The following is a 22,662-nucleotide window of genomic DNA, read 5'->3' on the forward strand; positions in this document are numbered from 1 at the left end:
ATGGTTAACCGTACCATTGTCTTATGTGTAACATAACTTTAACTATATAGTGTGTGTGTGTTTGTGTGTGTGTGCACATGTGAGTGAGTGGTCCAGGTATTTCTCATTTAAAATCTGTTTACAGTCACATTATGGGGACTTGATTCCCTTATGAGGACCAAAAAACAAGTCATATAATGTAAATCATTCAAATTGTATACACATTTTAAGTTTAGGCTAAGGTTAGGTTTACGTTAGGGTAATGGTTGTGGTTATGTTACGGATAAGATGATGGTTGAGGTTAGGTTAATACAGATCTCCATGAATTTAAAGTCAATGTAATGTCCTCTGAAGTGTGTGGGTGTGTGTGCGTGAAAAGTGAAGCCACGGCTTCTTCTGTGCACTGACAGCCTCAGTCCTGTTGCTGTGGTGATATCCTCTCCCAGGTGCATCACACACACACACACACACACACACACACACACACACACACACACACACACACACACACACACACACACACACACACACATGCCACAACACCCACAGCTGGGTGTGTGTGCCCCCTCCTCCTGTAGCTTAGACAACCATCATTAACACCACTGTCCCCGCGCGCTGCGCTGGTGTGAGCTCCTCCGTGCCTCCCTCACTCTCTCTCTCTCTCTCTCTCTCTCTCTCTCTCTCTCTCTCTCTCTCTCTCCCCCTGCACCGTGCACCGTGCACCCCGCTTTCCCGCAGGTGTCCAACCCACCCCGCCCGGCACCCTCCGCCTCCCCCACCCACCGCGCACCCACTAATGAGAGTGAAAATGAGAACAATGGGGAGAGGAGCGCAGGGCCCGCCAGCTCATCTGGGCTCCGTTGATCTTGTTAATTGCGTCCGTGGACGCGCTCCTCTCCCTTTGAAGTGTGTCTGAAGAGCCCGCTTCAGAGACTGGCAATTACCGCACATCATGTAATTGCTGCAAGACAGGCAGCCATATGAGAGAACTCATGTTACTGTATGTGTGCGCCACAGTGAGCGAGTACATGTGGACATAGTGTGTGTGTGTGTGTGTGTGTGTGTGTGTGTGTGTGTGTGTGTGTGTGTGATGCCTTGGAAAGGTGTTGTGACAGCATGTAGAGTAACGTTCTGTCAAACCACCACACCTTTAGAACAGAATGTGTTTGCTGTGATGCCCCAGACAGCTGCATTTTGTAAAAAAATTACTTCCAACTAAAAAAACAAAACCAAAAAAAAGGATTTTCAGGGATCAAAAGCTTTTGTTGGAATTCAATTAATCTGTTTATTCTCACAGAGTGCCACCATTGTGGTTTTGAAAGGAGACGTCCATGGCCTGTTTACATCCTCCACTCCTGCTTATAAATGTTTCGAGGTCAGTGGAGCTCTGTGGTGAGCGTCTTGTTGTGTCTATTCAAAGGCCATGTAAAGTCCCCTTTTTGTGGGTTTCATTTCTCGCCCTTGTCGACTGAAACATGCTGTTTTTGCTTTTCTTTTTGTCCTGTCAGGTGTGTTTTCACATAATAAGCAGACGAGGTAAGACTGCTTTCAGAGCTGTGAGTAAAACACTACAAGGCATCACTGGGCGAAGGAGAAGTGCAGGAAGAAGTAATAGCTCTCAAAAGCAGAAGAATATGAGCACTTGAGTGTAAACAGCCTTATTATTAAGATGCTGTTAGACAGTATTGTGCATGACCAAGCTGCACAGTTAACTGGTGAAAGAGAAGTGGATGGATTGCTCTCTCGCAATCAAATCACGGCCAAATAAAATGCTTCCCTCTGTCATCATACAATTTCTGTTTCCTGCACTCGCACTTATCTGGACTTCACAACACTCGTCTCCCTTATCTCATCAGATGAGTCAGCCATCAGTGGCCCATGCATCAGGCAAGTGTTTGCAGTAGAAAGGCAGACAGAAATCCAGAAATCAAACTCCTGGAATACTGTACTAATATACTAAACTCTATCTACTATGCTATACTATAAGATGGCTTGTGTTCATCCTACCTAGTTTATCTGCAAGATTTGATGGTTGATGTTTTTCTTAAAATGAAACTGAATTTGCGTTATTACTGTTCATGTGTGTAGCTTATGTGTAAGTTTGAATGATTGACTTAACTGGTGTAAATATTTCAGCGATTTCAGAGGTCTGTTAAAGCTCTGTGATTCACCCACAAACACCTACATCATCCGTGGATCACCTTGTCAGTCTGATATGGTGAAATATATTTTTCATATATTTTATAATCAAATTATCAAAATGATCTGGCTGCAATTTTGAACCACAGTCTGACCCAGGTGTTGCTGTTGGACTTTATCAGAGGACACTGAAGAAGTCGTGTTTAACTCAGTCTGTGGACTGACTTCAAACTTAAATAATAATTAGGACTGAATTGGAAAATGTGGAAATCATACGAAAACTATGGAAGGAGCGACATTTTATCTAATCCTATTGATAAAAACAGTAACTTAAAGTAAAGTAAAGTAACTTTTCCTGCTTCATTGTGTAGTCTCTACACTCTACTTTGAGTGGTTACTAAATTAATGTAAATTTATTTTATTTAATATAAAAATAGTTCAATGATATAAACATAATTTATTCTGTAATCAGTTACCAAAGGTTGTTGAGGGATATAAATGAATGATCCATCTACCTATATCTGTCTGTCCTCTTTTGTATTAATCATTTAAGCTCTGATTCAGTACTCTTCGCACAAACACATTTCAGAAATAAAAAGCCCACTGTTTTGTACAAATGACCCAACTGATACATGCTGCCAATCTGTTCTGAGCTGCAAAGCCTCTAACGCCCCCCCCACCCCCCTCCACATATCAGATAATGTTACAGTAGCGTGTCGCTGTGCTTTGAGAGAGATACAGACACAGCGAGGCAACCCCGTGCTCCCACTCCCACGTCTGAATACAACAGAAAGTAGTGCAGATGAAATGTACCACTCGGGGCTAACTACAGCTGTAAGATAAATACTGCGCCACATACTGCTGCGGTGGCAGACAGGGATTTGTCGCTTTGTGATCGGCCACAAGTGTGTAGGCTTTCAAGTGCACACACATACAATGGTGTGTTGGTGTGTGTGCATGTGTGAATCCTAATATTTAGCTATACTGTACAACAACAGTTTTAACTGACAGATGAATAAAAGTCGCTCCCAAAGACTGTTTATAAAGATGGACAACATGAGTGCTTGCCAAAAGTGAAGCCAAAACATCATATATTGCCACCTGGTGGTTCGCTGCAGTATAGGTCATAATCCTGCTTCCTCTATGTTAGTGGTTGAGGCATGAAACAAACGTCAAAGTAAGTAAACAAAAGTCAAAGCACACATCAAATACATTTTCCTTGAAGATGGTTGCTGACATTTTACTACTGGCATAAGTTCAAGTGCTGTTTTCTGGTAAATTAGGTTTTAATACGTTTTTTGATGCTATGATGATTGATTGACTGCTGGCACCGACTCGCGACTGGTCGACCGTCTGTATCGACATGACCTTGCTGCTGTGGCTCCATAGCCTGAACACTGAGGAGCAGACTCTTGCCCTAATTGTAGTATAGCTTCATTTCTGAAAAGTGGAAGGAAGTTGTCCATCCATATGCAGTTCATGGTTGTTCCTATAGTGTAACAGTATAAAAAATAAAATGGAATATAAAATAAAACAATTTATGCAAATTTTAGTCAGTGCTCCAACATTCACGTGTCATCATCATCAACTAGACAGATATTATATGTAAACCAATAAGTGCATGGAGACAGAGAATGATCTGATAATTGTTGAAATATTTTACTCTGGACTGATGTGAACACTGATATTGTAAATACCAATAATATGAACACCTGGGTGTCATAACTGGTTGTGAAATGTCAGCCACCAGAGAAGCTGTTGGTCACAGGTTTGTCTTTATGTCTTTTCCAAAAATGTTAAAGAATGAACATATTTAATAACATACTCAAGTCACTCAGGCCACATTGTAACCCTCACATTAACATGAGAGGTGTGTCTCAAAACGAGTCCTGCTAGACAGCTCTACAGGTGGGCAGCCACTCAGCCAAATCACGTCTTAGAATTATTACACAGACAGCGTGCATGGTCCACCCTGAGCTGTGGTGTTATATGATAAGTATGAGTCTGTTAAACAGGCCAACATACGACTGGAAAGAGCAGGATGAGGTTAATTGCTCCATCAACACAACAGGCTCTCCAGAGATATTCTCTCTATTGTAGGTACACACACACACACACACACACACACACACACACACACACACTGGAAACTTTGTGCATCATATACACCATACTGTCGATAGATTAAATATTTTTGACTGTGTTGCAACAAGCCATATTATTTTGCAAGTGGATGGGCCAGCGTAAAATAATGTAAACACAGACACACCGAGCAAGAAGGCAAGGGGAAAAAAAGGATTGCACTGAGGCAGCTTGCCGAAGGGCAGCCCGCCAAAAGAGTGGGAGAGAGAAAGCGAGTCAGACACAGAGAGAGAGAACAAGGGGGAGAGAGAAAGGGAGAGCAAGGGCAGGAAAGTCCTTACATAGCCCACAGGAAGAGCTGTGTCAGGCCAGGAAGCTCCTTGTTTGGGCATGGAGGTTTCCTGGCTGGCTAGAAGACTGACATTTCCTCTGCTGGTTGGCTTCTGGAGAAGGGATCACATGAAGGCTTGAGGGAGGCTGCAGGGGTGGTGGTGGTGGGCCGCCAGTCGGGCTGGGCTGGGCCCGCTCTCTGGTTTCAGCTCCAGCGCTCCCTCCTCCCTCTCTCTTTCTGTCTCTGCTTCGCTCTTTGTGCAGCCTTCAGCTGTAGTGGCTCAATGCTGTGGCAGACACTTCAGAGGCCAGCTATTCTCTGCAGTAATGACATACCGTATCCCACTGTGCGGTCTGTAATGTAACATATCACATGTTGCTCTATTAGCATAAGGATGCATCAACTCATACAGAGATTGAGACGGCATGGTGAACATGTGGATTTCATCTGCATATAACTATTTTTTGCCACGACAGCTTTGACAACCAGTTCACATTCACTCAGATTTAGTCTGTTCATGTCCAAATACAGCTTTTTAGTGACAGGACTCAGTTGGCCCAACATCAAGACTAAACGATCTCCATGATTACTGGATAATGAGGCCTTGAAATCGTCTACGTTCAAAACCCCAGATGATTTTAACTTTAGTGCCACCATGTGATTGACATTTGAGGTTTGAGTTTCCACAACTATTGAAAAGATGGTCATGAAATTTGATGCAGACTTTCATGCTACCCATGTCACTCAATAACTTTAAGTCTGGACTACTGACGCTACTGAACTGATATCTATGAAAATGGGTGGGGCATGACATATTTCTCAAGAAGATTAAAGAAAGTTAAAAATAAAAATCTGCCTAATCCAGATGCGCACCAAAATTGTTTGGGTTCTTCCCTGACCCATACCACATCTCTCCATCAAGTTTTGTGGTAATCAATCTTATTGTTTTTGCATAATCCTGCAAACTTCACACCGACAAACAAACGCAGACAAAAACATAACCTCCTTGGTGGAAGTAATAAAGTGGCCAATCAGCCCTGGCAGAGGTATACGCTCTGAGGATCCATCTACTGTTCATTACAATTATTTACAATTTGTCTTTAAAGTGCTTGCTGCAATGTTAATTATATCCAGAGCGCTAACTTTAAATTGCACCTCGTGTATCACCTTGTCTCACTTCAGTGATGCTAGGGGACCTGTTCCCTTCCCTCCCGACTCGTCTTTTTTCTGAGGCTGTGAAAATAGGTTCCAAAAACTCAAACCCAGACACTTTTCCATCAATGGCTGAAACCTTCTTGTGGGCTCACGCTTCATTGTTTATTGATCAGCCATCTGTGCATTTGTGTTGACAATAAACTTCAACGGCTCCCAGTCAGAGAGGCAAACACACAGACAGATAGACAGACAGATGTTTCCTATAGTAAACAGCAAGTGCTCTATCAAACATAAATTTGTTAAGTGACAAGTTAGGTCCTGCGCCTACTCTGTCTCTCTTTCACTCTCTCTCTCTCTGTCTCTGTTTCTCTCTCAAACACACACACGCTGAGGAAAAGCATCAGACTGAGGAAAGGGACTTTAAATGGTGAGAGAGGATGGGCAGTAGACAGGCAGCACAGTCTGAGACACAAACATTCATGAATAAACAAATAAAGAACGCACAAGCACAGGCACATGCACAGGCACATACACACACACACAATTTTGAGCAGCTGCCCTTATTAGGACTTTGCATTGACTCCCATTCACTGTGCACAGCCAATAACCAAAACATTATCCCAACTCACGCCTAACCCAAACCTTAACCTAACCACAATTCATATCATACCCCTAACATTAACCAGGACCATAGAAATGATGGTGTCTCATTTGGACCAGGCTTTGTTCCTGAGAATGAGTGTTTATGCTAGAAAAGACCCTAAAGAAGGAACAAAAATGAGTACACACACACACACGCACACACAACTCGAGGTGTCCTGACATTTTTCCTGTTGTCATGTCTCTCTGGGTGATTACCTCATAACGCTCAGCAGAGGAGAAGCGGTACAGCCCTGCTCCCTCATTGCATCACTGGCATGTCTGGAGTGGTGATGGTGATGTGTTTGTGGCGCCCACAGTAAATATGTCTGTGTGTGTGTGTGCTGAATGAGTTTGACCTGGAAGTCATGACCCAAGATACAGAGACAAGATATTATTTAGAAAATAATGAATGTCGATGTAAAAGGAACAAATATGTTTATCAGGAAAAAAGCAATAATGTACGTTTAAGGTAAAAGTCAGCCGAGTGTTAAGTGCACACATCAAGAAAGGAAGATGGATGAGGTGTATGTGGGAACAACGCAGCAGGTAAACAAACATTTAACTGCAATTTCTTCTTGTTTTTTTATGGTTTTAGAGTATGAGAGAAAACCTCATTCTTGTCCTCACAGCAGCTTTTAGCCCGCTGGTCTGGATAGAATAACAGAAAAAGAGCTGGGGTCATTACTCACAATGGAGGACTCTATTAAGCAGCAGTGTACAGAGCTAAATGCACACACATACACTCACACCCTGAGGTGTGGAGAGAGCAGACTGAAGTGTGTGTGCGTGCATGTGTATGGGTCAAATGTGTGGCTCTCCCTGTGTGAATTATACTTAACTACTGGGACATTTCTGAGCTGTAAAAACACACACACACACACCCACACACACGCACACACAAAAGCACACATGCAAGCTGTGTGCACTCTTTGTCATCTAGCGCCATTACCAGCGGCTTCATGTACATTAGAGGATGGAAATGATGGAGGGCGGGAGGAGATAGGGCTGCTGAAGGGGTAATTTCACTGAGGGGGCATCTGAGGTATTTATAGCCAAACGATTGAGGCATTGAAATCGTACTGAGTTCATGATCTGATCACTGATACATCCAAATGGGAACAGGATGGCCAGGAGGCAGTAATGTACAGCTTACTCTATGTGCCAGTCTACTATATGAAAAACTTTGCTTGTCTCAGCTTTCCAAAGCATTTCAGCAACATGCCAAAATCTCCCCAGGTTAAAGTTGGGTTATAGTTGCGGTCAACGCTCATGACTTCACTTTGGCAGTAATAACCTGTCAACCATCTCACATTAGGAGGCGTAAAAGCCTACATACACACTTGACAGAGCTGACAGATGCTGACATACCACAGCATGCAGTCACTGGGCCTAAATGAGGACCTAACGGTGTGGATGTGACAGAGATGTGGCTGTGCACACACTGCTTAGCGTTAACTAGCTGCTATAGGACGGTGGACGAGGAGAGACAGACGGAGAGAGAGAAAGAGAGATTTCTGTTATTGTAAATCAGCAGAAAATGAGTTAAACGTTAAAAGACTTGTGCTTACTTGCTTTGCTGAGAGTAGATGAGGGGATTGGCATCATTCTCATGTATGCGCTGTAAATTGGAAATATGAAATGATTGCATTATCTTCGGGAGGCCCCAAACTTTCTGTTTCCCAGTCCTTGCGCTAAGCTAAGCTAACCAGCTACCGGCAGTAGATTTCATACAGTAACCTTACCAGGAGTGGTGGAGGACGTTTTTACTGAGTAAAAGTACAAATAAAACAATAAAAATGCACTCAAATAAGTAAAAGTACCACAGTAACTTTTCTACTTGAATAAAAGTACTTACCTAGAAATCAAATCTACCTTAAAGTATAATGCATCTGTACTTTACTTATAAGTTAAGTAGAGAGACATGAAAAATCTACTGAATTACAGTAACAAGGTAAATGTACTCTGTTACATCCCACCACTGCATGTCGTTCACGTGTGCGTGCAGGCAGTGGTGGACAACAGAAGCTCCCTCACAGCAGGTATCGCGGCCTCTTCCACCCTCCTGCTCCCCAGGCGCAGCACACTGATGACATCAGTTGGTGTGAAAGTGGCCATTAGTTCCACCTCATCACTGTAGGACAAATATAGCAGCGCAGGGCTCTCATCAAACGTTGGAGGACAGCTGTAGTGGGGGGGGTGGGAAAAGAAACCTGGCCAGATAATGATACACATTCACCTTATCCCTCCTCCTCCTGTCCAGTTCTCATTTCTCCCGCGCGATCAAACTGTCCCCCCTGAGACTGATGACATCTTACAGCTGCAGCGTGTAGGCACATATGTGGCATCAATAGGCAACACATTCAAATATGGCTAATGCTATCTCTCTCACTCTCTGTCACACACACACACACACACATGCAGCTGTTTAACTAATTCAACGCTCTATTCAAACAAGATTTTCCAATTTTTTGTACAAGATTATGCTTTTTAAATGAGGCTAAGCAGTATCCGGATGACAAGTGCTGCTTTTGTAATACCTATAGTGCTGCATTATGAAAGCACAGCAGCCACAGCACACAGCGCCATTGTCAGCATCAGTCAAAACTGTACAACACCAACACAAAGCATGTCTATTTCTACTGCTGTTAGTCCTGATTCTATTATGTTTGGCCATGAACCTGTGATATTGTTTTCTCTCTCTCTTGTGTGGCGGAGGCTTCATTTCTGTAGCAGATTACTTTGTTTATTGATTCATTCCACAGGTATTACCTAATAAGTGGGTTAGGGATTATTATTTTTTACACGGACAAAATACACTGGACTAGATTAAGTTACATTCAGTTCTGATGTACTCTGGAAAAACAGTCCACTCACAGGATCGCGTGTGTGTTTGTGTGTGTGTAAGTGCGGTGCCTCTCGGTACAGGTGGCTGCAGTGTCGGATCAGACACCTGGCCTCCGCCTTTTGAATGACAGGTGGTGAAGTCACTGCAGGGCACATCTGGAGGGTGGGGGGAGAGAGATACAGATTTTATATTAGGTCTGTCTCAGTCTGTCTGTCTCTCTCTCAGCTTTTGATGTATCAGAAAAAGACAGGTTTGTCCTGATCTGAACACGGGAAGTGTTCAGTTGTTTTTGTATGAAGTTTAATTTTGTAGTGTCCTTCAGTAGAATATGTAGTGGGGCTACTCGAGGTGTTATGTAAGTGCCTCAATGACCAGGAACATGTAAATAAAAGGGTGAATTTGATAGAACTGGTTTGAGTGGTGTTCATCAGCGACAAAGCCTGCAGACACACAAACACATGCACTGACACACACATAGCTCTCTCACCTCTAATCTTGGCTGTTGTGACAACTGGATGGTTGTTCTGAACTCTTGAACTGCAGTTCAAGCAAAGCCAGTGACCCTGAAATGCACCCCCACTGCTTCATGTGGAAAGAAATGGGTCATGAAATTCATGAGGAAAAAAGCAGGACAAGCTATCAGTGATAGTTTAGCTTTAAATTTAGGGTAGCACAGTGCTCCTCTCCTCTGATGTCACAAACCATGGTGAGCTGAGTATATCACACTGGTCTCCATCTAAAGACTGCCGTTAATCCTTCCACCAAGGAGGTTGTGTTTTCAACCTGTTTATTTGTTGGTTTATATATATTTTTTTTTTATAAGCAAAATTACAAGAAAATAAGCAAAAGGATTTCCACGAAGCTTGGTGAAAACATGGGACCTGAGCCAAAGAAAAATCCATTCAAATTTGGCATGGATCTGAATCAGGGGATGAATGCAGGCTTTTTTTTCACTTTCTTAAACATTGTGAGATAGATGAGAGTAACTCATGGACCTTGATGAAAAAATCTGGAATGTTTAGGGAACTGATAATTATGAGTATGTATAATTTGGCACAGATCGAAATAAAGATCTGGATCTCGTGGATTTTTTTGTGATTTCATGAGGGGACTGACAGACTTTGGAGGAGGTAAGAGCTCTACTGAGTGTCAGTAGTTTGTTGGTTGGTTTGTTTTTTTGCAAGCAAGATTCAGCAGAAATTACTGGATGGACTACCACAAAACAATATGGGTAAGGGAGGAACCCATTCAGTTTTGGTACTGATGCCAGAATTATTGACTTTCTTCAACATTGTGATTCAACACTGTTTTTTTGACATTTTCACAGATTCCTCAGGAAATAATTCACTGATCTTAATGAAAAAATATTTAATTGTACTGATATCTGTGAGTGTGTGCAATTTGGTGCAGTTTGATTGAATTTACGGGGACTGTTGTGCCTTTGTAGAGGTATGAGCTCTTCTGACTGCCATGCTATTATTATTTGTTTGAAATATTCAGGAATCAAGGTCTTCTTGGGCCGTGAGCAGCTTGTAGTGTGCAGGAGGAAGCCATCAGCTGAAGAGCATGTATCATTCTGATAAAAGCAGACAAGTCTTTGAGAGGCATGACTGCATTTATTTACCCAGCCTCAGAGGGATTTCATATGATAGTTAAACTCACAGACAGAAAAGAGAACGACTCTAGCCCACTTACTAGCCTTGACACATAAAGACTTATGAGGGCCTGTTTGCATTTCAGAGCCACCCAGGTGCCTTTTGTAAAGCTGTAGTGTACTTGATGCTGAAATGAAGAGGTTTCATATCTGGAGGTACTTAACCATGCACTGTTTTGTTGTCTGTTCAAAGCCATTTACTTCAAACAAGCATGGCTTATTAAGCAGAGCGAAAGTTGCCAGGACACCTGTAGATTACTGCAGGAGAGATTCGTCTAAAAATCTCTTTGGTGCCGCAAATAATTTCAAAGACGCTTGTGAGTTGTGCTACTTTTACGTCTCGTGTCTCTTTGAACAGGTACACGCAAAGAACATGCATGCAATGGTTTCACACATCTTAGCCAAGTAAAGAAGAACAACTTTGTGACATCCTGATTATCTGTTGTGTGCTTGGGAGTCAAACCTGTAGTTTCAGGTTTGTTTCTGCTGTATATCAGACACATTGCTGCATGCCGCATGTAGTTCAGGTTTGTTGTACTTCCAGTTTCTGCCTGACTTTCAACCTGCGATATGCTGAGCACGTTTACAGAACACTGTGTCTGTGTAAATGTTGCAATCAACCTGAAATGTGCCTGTGAGGAGTCAGAGAATCAAGCAGTTTAAATATAACCCACTTATCCCCAAAGGCTCAACAGGTGTCAAGTGCAAAAGGCAGAACAGGAGAAAGCACCTGACGACTGTCTCCGTGCTCCCTATTGGCAAGATTTAAAAAAAACATCCCAGCGAGACAGAGTGAGGCTCTGAACACGAGATCAATGGAGCATATTTAAAAAGACATTAGAGAGCAGTCCTCCTGTCACATTCCTGTAATAAAGAACAGGAATCTAGCCTTCCAGCATACAGTACAGTGTTTCTGTGCCAGTGATTCTCCAGTGTCTCAGCTCCTCTACCTAATCTCCATGAGAAGATGAAGGGTGGAGGACGGCCAGCGGTGTCTAAGCCAGGGTTCCGGGTCGTCCTGTCCGACACTGGGCTCTCTCGCAACATCCTGAGAGATGTCAAGGGGTGAGAGTAGAGGAGAAACGGTTAGCTGCTGGCCCCGGAGCCCCTCATTCACTTTCTAACTTGCTCACATTAAAGAGAGCTCTAATCACTGCGGGGACTTGGCCAATGATGTGCTTATCAAACGGCATATTTCAAAAAGGCATCTTAAAAGGCCCGAGGGCGAAGAGGCAATAAGAGCACATTTGTATGTGGATGAAAGGGAAAAGTGTAGACAGACCTTGCATCAGAATACGGTGGGGGGGGGGGGATCATTAGCATCTCCAGCAAAATATGCACTACCAGAGAGGGAGAGAGAGGAAGAGAGAGAGAGTGAGAGAGAGAGAGGTGGTAGTGGGAAGGGGATGAAGAGCTGAGGGAGAAAGAATGGTTCTTTCTGCCATTTGTCCTTTTTTTGCTTTACACAGTTCCCAAAAAGAATACGAGAACAAATACATTTTTGAACAAAGGCAGGGCTCTTGATGTGGAAGCCCGTTGGGGGCATGAGGTGGCTCCATTGAGCGAAGCCCCGCTGCAACTATACACTCCCGACTCCATATCACGCTCCTCTCACACCTCCAGACAACAGAACGGGCACGGTGCTTTGATACCTTTAGACGAGCCTCAAATCAGAGGATGTGAAGGGCAAAATCCCCTCATACTCAAACTCTAAGGAATATTGGCCGTCTGTCTTTTTAGCATTTTAGTTATGGACTGTGACAAACTCGAGCCGCAGCCTCCCCTGCGAAACCAACACTGGTTGAAATACAGTCCCTGAACATGACAAAGAGCTGCGAGAGCTCCAGTCTGTGGTTTTCACATTGAGTAAAATACTTTCCTTAATGCTGCGTGGTACTATGAGAAAGTTCTGATGCAAAAGCTACTGAATGGCTCTTGATTTGCAGCCAGGAACCAAAATAATGTTGTAAACAATGACAGGAAATGAGAGATTTCAGGACTTTAAGCCACACAAGGAGGTTTGAGATCGGCCCCTGAAAGAGCTGGAAGTTCTTCGGACTAGAGAATATTCCTATTCAAATAGGATGATGATTTATCTCTAGATAGAAATCAACCACAGTGCTGATTTGTGCTTATGTAACTCACTGTTGTATATCCTCTTCTGTGTGTGTCAGTTATTTCAAAAATTGTAGTAATTGTGTAGATTTCATCCTGAAAAATGTACCATTGTTGCCATCCACTGATATTTTTATCACCTTTTGCTGTATCATCTGGAACTGTTTATACACACACACACACACACACACACACACACACACACACACACACACACACACACTCCACATAAGAGGGTGGTGTCCAGGTAGATTTGTTACTGAGCTTTAACCAAAGAAAAACAGCAACACTCACACATGCCTGCAGCAGCAGGACGCAACTGCATTAGTCAGTCTATAGACAGTCACTGTGTATATTCAACAAAGATGTCTGCATACAGTACATGTGCACACAAACACACACAACTCATCAGACCCAATTTAGAAAGTCAATTTGGGATCAGGAGACCAATTATTGTAATTATTTTCCCTTCCCCTCCATCACTCTCCTCTACTTGTTTTCCCGCTTTCTATTTTAGCTGTGTTTGCATTTGTGAGTATTTTGGTTTGTGCATTTCACAACACAAAATTACACTGAAGCTTCAAGAGAAAAAAAACAAACTACGGAGGGCTCTTGTCTACACAGGCTAAAAACCCAAGCTGCTTTATTTTCATACTCAAACGTGGAGCAAGAATTTCTTGCCTAGGGAACAGTAACAGATGAATAATGATGGTGCGACAAAGCTGTTATTATATTCTGCTTGAAAAACCAAAAGAAACAGCAGTTAAACCTTCAGGGCCACTCTGTTCAGCTGCACCCATGCAACAATTCTGCCTAACCTACACAGATATTGCCCAATTGTGTGTTAAAGCTCATTCACTATGAGGTGACAGCATCTCGCCGACCGCATTTATGGAAAAAGAAGGTAATTATTGTGTGATGGATTTCACCTGCACCTTGTGAAAATAACACTGTGCATGTATAAGCACAGTGTGTATAAGATATCTCGCTCCAGAAATAATTTATACAACAGAGGAGGACTTTTTTTTATTTTACGGTACTGCCTAAAGATCAAATTGCTTTAAGTCTGTCTCAATAGTGAGGGCCAGTGTGTATCGTAAAATCTAAAATGAAATGGGAATTTAGATAAGCTTAATATCTTCAAGAGCATGTTGGATCTCGATAAGGATCCCTCATCTTCAGTGTTTATAGGCATGGGAGTCATGCGTTAGTGTTATCATTAATACAGGGTTCAGTTGGAGAACAGTGATTGAAATGGAGAGTTTTCACAAGATTAAACCCTGCAGATTTTCCTCATATTAAAGGATGGATCTCTGTGATGTGAAGTTGCAATTTAAACTCACTAATAATCTGCATAAAATTAACATGTGAGATGATGGAGTTCGATGCTCACGTACGAGGTATGTGCTCGACAAAACGAGCGGGGGATGTGATTTTTAATGTGATGAAGAACGTTGCTCTATGAAATGGTGAAATGGAAATATTTTAAAAAGTCGAACAATAAAGTATGAAAACAAATATACATATATATTCATATTTTTATTTATATTTCATTTCTGGGAGGATATCTTGTACACCAAATATCCCATTGGCAGTTAAGCGCATTCAATGTGTTTAGAAGCCAGAAACAGTCACTTGTTTTAACAAACACAAATACAAAATAAAGATAACCACAAAATAATGAACTGCATGTATATAACATACAAAAGAATCCCATGCCTACTCAGTAGGTAACTTCAACATTCCAGCTCTTGAAGATATTTACATTTCAGTTTTACAAAAATATACTTTATACTTTTTCTCCTTTTTTTGCTTACATTCTAATGAAATGAAGCGGTGCCCTCAGAGCTTGTCCCTTGTCCTCCCTCCGACTATGACTTACATTCTGTAACAAAAATATTCCCTCAACCTTTAAGGCGAGATGCAGCGCATCCTCTCGCGCGCGCAGCCGAGTCACAACATCAGCAAGGCTTCACAAAAGGCACCAAATAACGGGAGCGTTTGTCTTGTTAATTTTTTTTAAGATGTTTTTTTTTCCTTTTCTCTAGTTTTCCATATAACTGAGCGATATGTCACATGTGAGAAAGAGAGAAAGAGATAGTACCAGTGGATGATATTTACAAACAGAAACTAACATCACTCTTACTCATGCTTGAATACTTAAGTGCTTTTTTTTCAAACAATGTCAAAACGTATCACAGCATCATCACTACATAATAGAGAAAGAATGTAGAAAATATGGCCCTGCTCACTTCAAATAATACAATGCAAATATGCAAATCATTTTTCACATCAATGGTACCAAAGAATGATAAAAACGAAACATGGCACATGTACAATATACATATATGGTAGGTTATGTATATTATTCAATGTCTTTTGTACTGAATGAGTGCCTGCAAGGGCGAACGTGCCTCAGCACCACAACTACTGGCAACCTGTTTGTCTCTTGGTTTCTGAGTAGCTGTAGAGACGCGTCAGTAGCGGTTTCTACTCTCTATCAGTTGAGTCCCTTTTGCATTTGAAGTGCTGCATTTGTTTTACAGAGACAGGAAAAAATCCCCTTTCATCTTCTATTGTCTTTGCCCAGTCCTTGACATGTCTTTTTTCTCTCTTTCAGGTAAATCTCAAGATTCACCTAACACTGCACAGGGAGCAGACAGAAAAGTGCTTTTTGGAAGGGAAAACAAAGTCTTTTGATGCTGATTTCTTTCCCCTCAAAGAACCTTAAGGAAGAGGAGGTGCGGAGAGCCTTAAAAAAAGTTTTTGTCTTTTGCTCTTTCTTAGCAGATCTCGATTGTCCTTGGGGAGAGAGTGGTCTGCATGTCTGATAGCGGAGTGGGAACGGGGGAGCTGTAGATGTTGGAAGTGACAGAGGAGGGGAAGGAGGAGGCCATATGGGACTGAAAGGTGCTGGACATTGACACCGACGGATACGTGGTAGCCACGGAAGGAGATGGATAGGAAGTGTGGACGGGAGAGGAGTAGCAAGAGGTGACCGGAGAGGGGTAAGAGGACACAGGAGAAGGGTAGGAGGTGATTGGAGAGGGGTAGCTGGAGGCAGGGGAAGCGGCTGGCACTGGCGCTGCTGTCACCACCACTGCCCCTGACTTCTCTGCTTTCTTGTCCTTCTGCCGTAGGTGGATCTTCGTGTGCCTCTTCCTCTCGTCACTGCGGGCAAACTTGCGTCCGCAGATCTCACAGGCGAAGGGCTTCTCACCAGTGTGAGTGCGAATGTGTGTTGTCAGGTGGTCGCTGCGGCTAAAGTTGCGCATGCAGATACGGCACTGGAAGGGTTTCTGGCCCGTGTGGATGCGAATATGTCGTGTCAGCTCATCGGAGCGTGAGAAGCGACGATCGCACGTCTCCACGGGGCAGGCATAGGGCCTCTCGTGTGGGGGTGTCTTGCTCGGCCGGGTTGGGTACTTGCGCATACGGCTGGGCTTAATCAGCTGAGACTGGTAGACACTCTTTAAGTCCTGGGAGCCAGTCTGGGTGGCAAAGGCCTTGATGGTGGACAGAGGAGTGAGGGAGGGCTGGCTTGACTGACTCTGGAAGGGCTTTTGGTCAGGGGGCACCAGGCTGATCTCTCCCTGCTGCTGAGGGAAAAGATAGTCAGGAATCATGGGCACGGGGAAGCTGGCGCCACAGTTCTTGCTATTTGGGTAGGCAGGGGGAGGGTACTGGACTGCTCCTGCCGAGCTGGAAAAAACCTGGCCCTGGTCTGGGAAGATGTCAGAGTTGGGACTGGAGTAGGTTGGGGCAGCTGAGTAGATGGGGTTGGGCTCGTTGTGGTGAATGGAGGAGCTGAGGCTGGAGCTTTGAGATGTGGAAGAGGTAGAAGAGGAGGAAGTGGAGGAGGACGGGACAGATGAAGAGGTGGACAAAGTGGTTTGTGAGGCAACAGAGGAAGAGCTGGAGCTGGGGGCAACGTTGCTCATCAGACCAGTGAACAGGCCCAAGATGGGCTCTGCCCAGAGACTGTTGCTGCAGCTGGTGGCGGGCTCCAGTGTGAAGCGGCCGGTGTAAGAGATGGGGGGCAGCCTCTGAGTGGGGTAGGTTTGGTCACCCACCGACTTCTCACAATTGAAGGGGATATCAGGTAACGTATCTGCAGGGAGCACAGAGAGAGAGGAGAGGCATTAATCAAACTGTCAATATCGAGAGGGAGGGAGAGGGGGAATCCTGCCAGAGTGGTGGACAGTGTGTCACCCCTCTCTTCTGGGACAGATCCGCTCAGTGCCCACGCAGAGAAACCCCCTCCAACTCAACTCTTTCCCCCTCAACTCTAAACTGTCTCATCAAAATCTTAACCAGAGCTGCTGCGCAAGCTTTCTAGGCTTGCATTTTTCCTCTGCTCACACTCTCTCGATCTTTCTTTCACTCTTTCTGTCTTCCTGTCTTGCACACACACACACACACACACACACACACACATACACACACACTCATTCTTGAAGCCCATCACAGAGCCTGAGGCAATTGATTACTGAAACTGCAGTTCAGCTGGTTTTAGGAATGCAATTTGAATTGAGCTGTAGGAGAGTCTGGAGGCAAGCGGTGACTGAGAAGTGTTTAACTCCTCAGAGAGTCGACAGGGATTTCAAACTATCGATAAATACAGTCTGGTGTTTTATTTTTTAAATGAGTCTATTTTCACCCATTATTTTTTTACAGTTTCTTGTGTTACTGTATCGATTTTATTTGAATTTACTTTTTGATGTATCTGTAATTTTATCTTCCACTTTGATTATGAAATTTTTAAGCACATGACATAACACAAACACATTTTTATAGACTTGTAACAGAAAAAATCATATTAGCTGTGTATCATCACGTCTGATAATGATAATTAATAAAAAAGAAATAATAATTTCTCGTACATCTTTTCTTGCTTTACTGTAATGACAGATGTTATATAATATGTATCTCAGCTGTACATGTAGCATAAAAAACCAGAGGCAAATCTCCATCTCTTACCTCCAGCAAGGTGGTCGTACTGATCTCCTGGCTCCCCAGAGCCAAAGCCTGCACCTTCGGGTGCGGAGGCGGTGAGGAAGGGGGTGCCTGCAGAGCTCAGCATCATCACCTCCTCCAGCTTGGGGTAGTTATCCATGGGAGAGTGGGGGAAGCTCAGGGGCTCTGAGATCTGCAGGGTTGGGAGGATCATCTCGGTCTTGGCTGCAGCCATCCTCTGCTGACGCTGGAGCTGCAGGGCTGAGGCTGCGCTGGAAGCTGCTGCTGAAGAGTGCAGAGAGGCTGGGTGCACGCTGGTGCCTCGCAGGTGGAGGAGTCACTTAGCCCAGCTCAGGGAGCGCAGCACACTTCTGCCGATGCCGAGGAAGATGCTGTTGCTCTGTCTCGCTCTCGTTCTCCAGTTGTCCTCTTGCTTTCCTGTTTCTCTCAGAGATGAGTAAAGATCCACTTGTCTTTTCAGAAAAAATCAAAAGTGTCCTTTGAACTCATTCCCTAAGATTCATCAAAATTAATCAACAGATTAATCTTGATTTTTTTTCTCTGTGACTTTTCCAATCAGGTGTTGACCTTCTTGGACGGATGTTGTTTTGAATGGACTTTTGTACTTTTGGTGTGCTGTGTCTCGGTCAGGGAGTGTGTTTCTCTATCTAGCTCTGCTCTAACAGTTGCTGCTCTGGGCTCTCAGGGCTCTCTCTGAGCTCAGAGGTTTCCCCGCTCCTTTTATACCCTCCTGCTGTGACGTAGATGTCCATATTTGGAGCGGAGGAAGCCCATATTTAGGCACTGCAGTGGAGGACACATGACGCCGGCCTGGGGGGAAAGAAGAGAGAGAGACTTTATATTAAGCTCTCGCAGTAAATTGCGGAGACAACGCCGCTCTTCCCCGCTCCAGAATCAATGTGTCTTCATAGCAGAGCCGCTCCTCCAGACAGCAGCATAATTCTCGCTCTCTCCCAGTCGCCCCGTAGATTTGATTTGGGTTTCCCATCTGTGCAGCAGGCTGCGCCGCTGCCGGAAAGCTCTGCTCCGCCGTGCCTTATAAGGTCGTGACTACATAAGGAGCTATTCCGGTGGGTTTCCATTTCCCTGTCCTTATTTGGAGCTTCCTGAGGCAGCGCTGATCGCTGCTTGGCACTGAATGAGAGACCGGAGCGCAAATCATGTCCAGCGCTCACAATAACTCATGTCAGCAGCTCAGTGCGACGCAGACTGAGCTGAAACACTCAGGATTCAGCTGCACTCTGGTGACCGCGACACAAGCTGACTGCACCGTGTTCTCACTGAGCTTTTAAACCAGAGAACCAGACGCGTCAACTACACACGCTTTCCAGTCGAGACATTAAACATTTTCAACCACCACAAGCGAAGATAATACGAGTTGACACTTTCATTTTAAGCCTGGAACATAATTTCCATATTGTGTTAGAAACGATAGTGCCATGCATATCAGTGTATACTGGTTTATTGATTGAGACTAATTAACCGATATTCTATATTGATTTTTAAATGATAAGTGAGAGTGGCCCCGTTCTGAGGCTAAGAGCCCAAAAATATAAAAGTGTGCAAACTCTGCAGTCTGCTTCCAAACTTCTTCTGAATTAACTTTCCATCTCTCTGGGCCGTGTCATTGATTAATGAGAACAGATAGCCGCGGATGCTGACGAGGTGCCGGGCGATCCGTCTAATTGAGGGGTGTCCCCGGCTCAATATTCGGGGGATCTCTCTGCCACTCAGCGCCTAATGGGCCGCATTAACAACGCTGCGCACAGCTGCCAGGACGCCTGCGGGATACCGATGTTCTCCCCCGGCTGCTCCTGCGTCGGCCGGCGCGCCAAGCGCTCCTCTCTGGATGCTGACTGGAAATCAATGTGTTTCCCTCGGTGCTGACTGGATCTATACGCGAGCAAAGCTCATTGGGAATCGTGGGCAGGACACTGTGGCCCGAGAGGGAGGGGGGGGGGATAAAGAGATAAGAGAGAAATGCGTTGGAGAGGGCGTAGCAGGTGAGACTCCCTGCTGAAATTCTACTGACTGTCAAACTGGAGTTACAGGTGTTTACTTATTTATTAATAATGTTATTATCATAAATATTATTCACCATGATAACAAATGTTAAGCAAACACGTTGGCTGAGGAATACACATGGACAGACAGACATAAAGACAGACAGACAGACAGACAGATAGATAAGATATAATACAGGTACACACAGTAGGTTTTTGGTCTTTACTGAATTGCATTCTCTCGCAGGCATTTCCCATTCAGCCTCTGGCAAATCTCTCTGTTTACCCCCATTAGACTGATAGCAAAATTCTGTCATATATTATGGATGATCTGGAGCACAGGCTCCTTCACAAAATCCAAATAAGCCTGAAGTAGAGGGCGCAGCTGGAGAATGTGTAATGTTGTTTATTCATACTGTAAGATACGTATAAATGATCCAACCTAATCACTTTTGAAGGCATGTGGCACTGCACGGCTGTGTTGTATTACAGGAGGAAAATGGTGCTCCCGCTGCACACACAACACACTTTTATAACTCAAGCTTACATTTTTTTTATCCAGGGAGTGAAGTGCCACTCCTGTTACATTGGAAAGAAAAGAAATACTCCTCAGGACAGACCACAACGATGGTGAGTTACAAGAAGCTTCTGTGTGCTTCTGACGCGATGACACCAAATCTAAAATCCTGTCTGCAACTACCACTGCTAACATGCATCAGTTACCACGGTCGATAAATTTGCGGCAAAGCAAAGAAGAAAGAGCAGTGTAGAGCAGAGGAGAGAACTCATCATCTGATGACAATGTAATAAAATCAGGTTAGGGAAAACTCTCAGAAAAGTAATAAAGTAATAAAGATGATAAACAGTTCACAGTGGTTGTTTGGGCCTCCCTTCACTCTGATGCATGGAGTAGGTGGAAGCCAGATGCTGTAAGGGCAGGGGAAGGAGAATGAGTCTGTGGGTGTGTGGATGTAGATACTTATGATGTGCTTAGTACGCTGTTGCATGTTTGTGTGTGCGTACGTTTGGGTCGGCCGGTTCACTCTCCTTGGTGTGTTCCCCACTGCTGCCCACACAAACCAGCCAGAGGAGTCCTTGTGAAACTGCAACACGCTGCCAGCCAGAGAGAACGGAAGGCTCTCCCATTACCTACACAGCCACCACACCCCGGTTCTCATACACACACACACACAAACCCTGCACGAGCACTGGTTAATATTTAATCATGCTCCAATCTGCCACTGTGAAAAGTCAATGAAGTAGATAGGAATGCCAAAAAAAGAGGAGGAAGAGCTAAAAAAAAAAAAAAAAAGGGAAAGGGGAGAGAGGACGAAGAGATGTATAGATAGCAAGGAGATGGAGGCAGGTTGCGAAATAAAGATTGAGAAGGTGGGAAGAGGAGATGGATGAGGGCGATGAAAATAGAAAATACAGAGAGAGAATCCTCACACCCACGTGCGGTACGTGGGAGCCAATACCAAGCTTTGTGCTGGCATTTTTCAACAGTCGTGCCAGGCAGTCAGTGAGACAGGACAACAGACAGACAGACAGACACTCCCACCCCTCCGCCACACCTCCTCAGGCACCCACACACTCCAGTGATGTAATCCCTCTCCATTAGCATACAGGTGTGTTCAGCCTGTGTGCTCCCATGATGGGCGGACCAAGATTAGAAGGTGGATGATGACAGTTACCATAGCCTGGGTGTTACATAATACGCAAAGGAGACGGGGATAGAGAGATAATGAAATGACAGTGAGAGAGAAAGACGGAAGACCTGGTTGTTTTGAAGCACAGACCGCAGCCATCATGGTTTTGTTTTAACAAGTGGAATGGAGCGAGGGCGGTGGATTTCACGATGATAAAAAATGAGAGATGGCCTGGATGTGCATGGGGCCTGTATAACACACAATGAGGGCGGATAATTAAATGGGAGAAGAGCGGAGGCCTGATCGTCTTGGCCAGAGTGACAGGCTGAATATTAGCCCGTGGTCACGGAAACGATGGGGAGAGAAGAAGAGAAAATGATATGAGGGTATTTGATAAATGTCATTTTTCTCCCAGCTTTTATGGTGACGCTAGCAGAAGTGTGCAGCCTGACCTTTTACACGCGGAGTGAAATGTGCCTGGGAAAAGACGAACTGGCGTGAGAGGGGTAAAATCTATCGGAGACGTGGAGGAAACTGGCAGGGCAGAGGGGTCACAGAAAATCTCTGCTCTAATTGGCGTGCATGAAAAGACAGATGAATCTAATGGGATTCTGGAAACTGCCATCGATAAAGATATCCAGTGTACTGTGTGTCTGTTAAAATACTTGACACCTTGACCTCCATTCGTCATAAACCTTGACCTCCTTCTGAAATCTAACAGTGCATTACAATACAAGGAAGAGGAATACAGCACACCACCTGTTGCTGCTCTTAAGCAGTCAGACAGTATTTACTCTGTTCAGAGTAGTCCAGGAATGCCACTGTGGAATTCTCCTTGTTTTAGCATCATATTATTACGCCATGGGTAAGAACACAAGTTTTCTTTTACGGTGGGAATTGACCTACTAAAGCTTCAGGCTCTGGTGACGTGTATGAAAAACAACCTGCTCGCACTTCACAGTCACTGCAGGCCCTCCCTGTCGTAGCACCCCCCCAGGCCGCAGAGCACACTCTGCATTAGCGTATCACACAGAAACAGGAGCCCGGCGTCGAATAGCAGCTCTATCTGCTTATCTGCCTGTTGTTGCCTC

At 44.2% G+C, this 22,662-nt stretch overlaps 1 protein-coding gene across 1 annotated transcript; it reads right to left on the reverse strand.

Moving 5' to 3' along the window:
• Positions 1 to 14,462: 14,462 nt before the first annotated feature.
• egr1 (early growth response 1) lies at positions 14,463 to 18,979 on the reverse strand. The gene is made up of 2 exons (XM_020105096.2): positions 17,923 to 18,979; positions 14,463 to 17,053 (listed from the first exon to the last, which is right to left on the reverse strand). The coding sequence occupies exons 1-2, from the start codon at positions 18,131 to 18,133 to the stop codon at positions 15,726 to 15,728; spliced, it is 1,539 nt and encodes a 512-aa protein (XP_019960655.1). The 5' UTR covers positions 18,134 to 18,979; the 3' UTR covers positions 14,463 to 15,725.
• Between the last annotated feature and the right edge of the window lie 3,683 nt (positions 18,980 to 22,662).

This window comes from Paralichthys olivaceus, chromosome 9 (genome assembly GCF_024713975.1).
Source record: "Paralichthys olivaceus isolate ysfri-2021 chromosome 9, ASM2471397v2, whole genome shotgun sequence".
NCBI classification, from domain to species: domain Eukaryota; kingdom Metazoa; phylum Chordata; class Actinopteri; order Pleuronectiformes; family Paralichthyidae; genus Paralichthys; species Paralichthys olivaceus.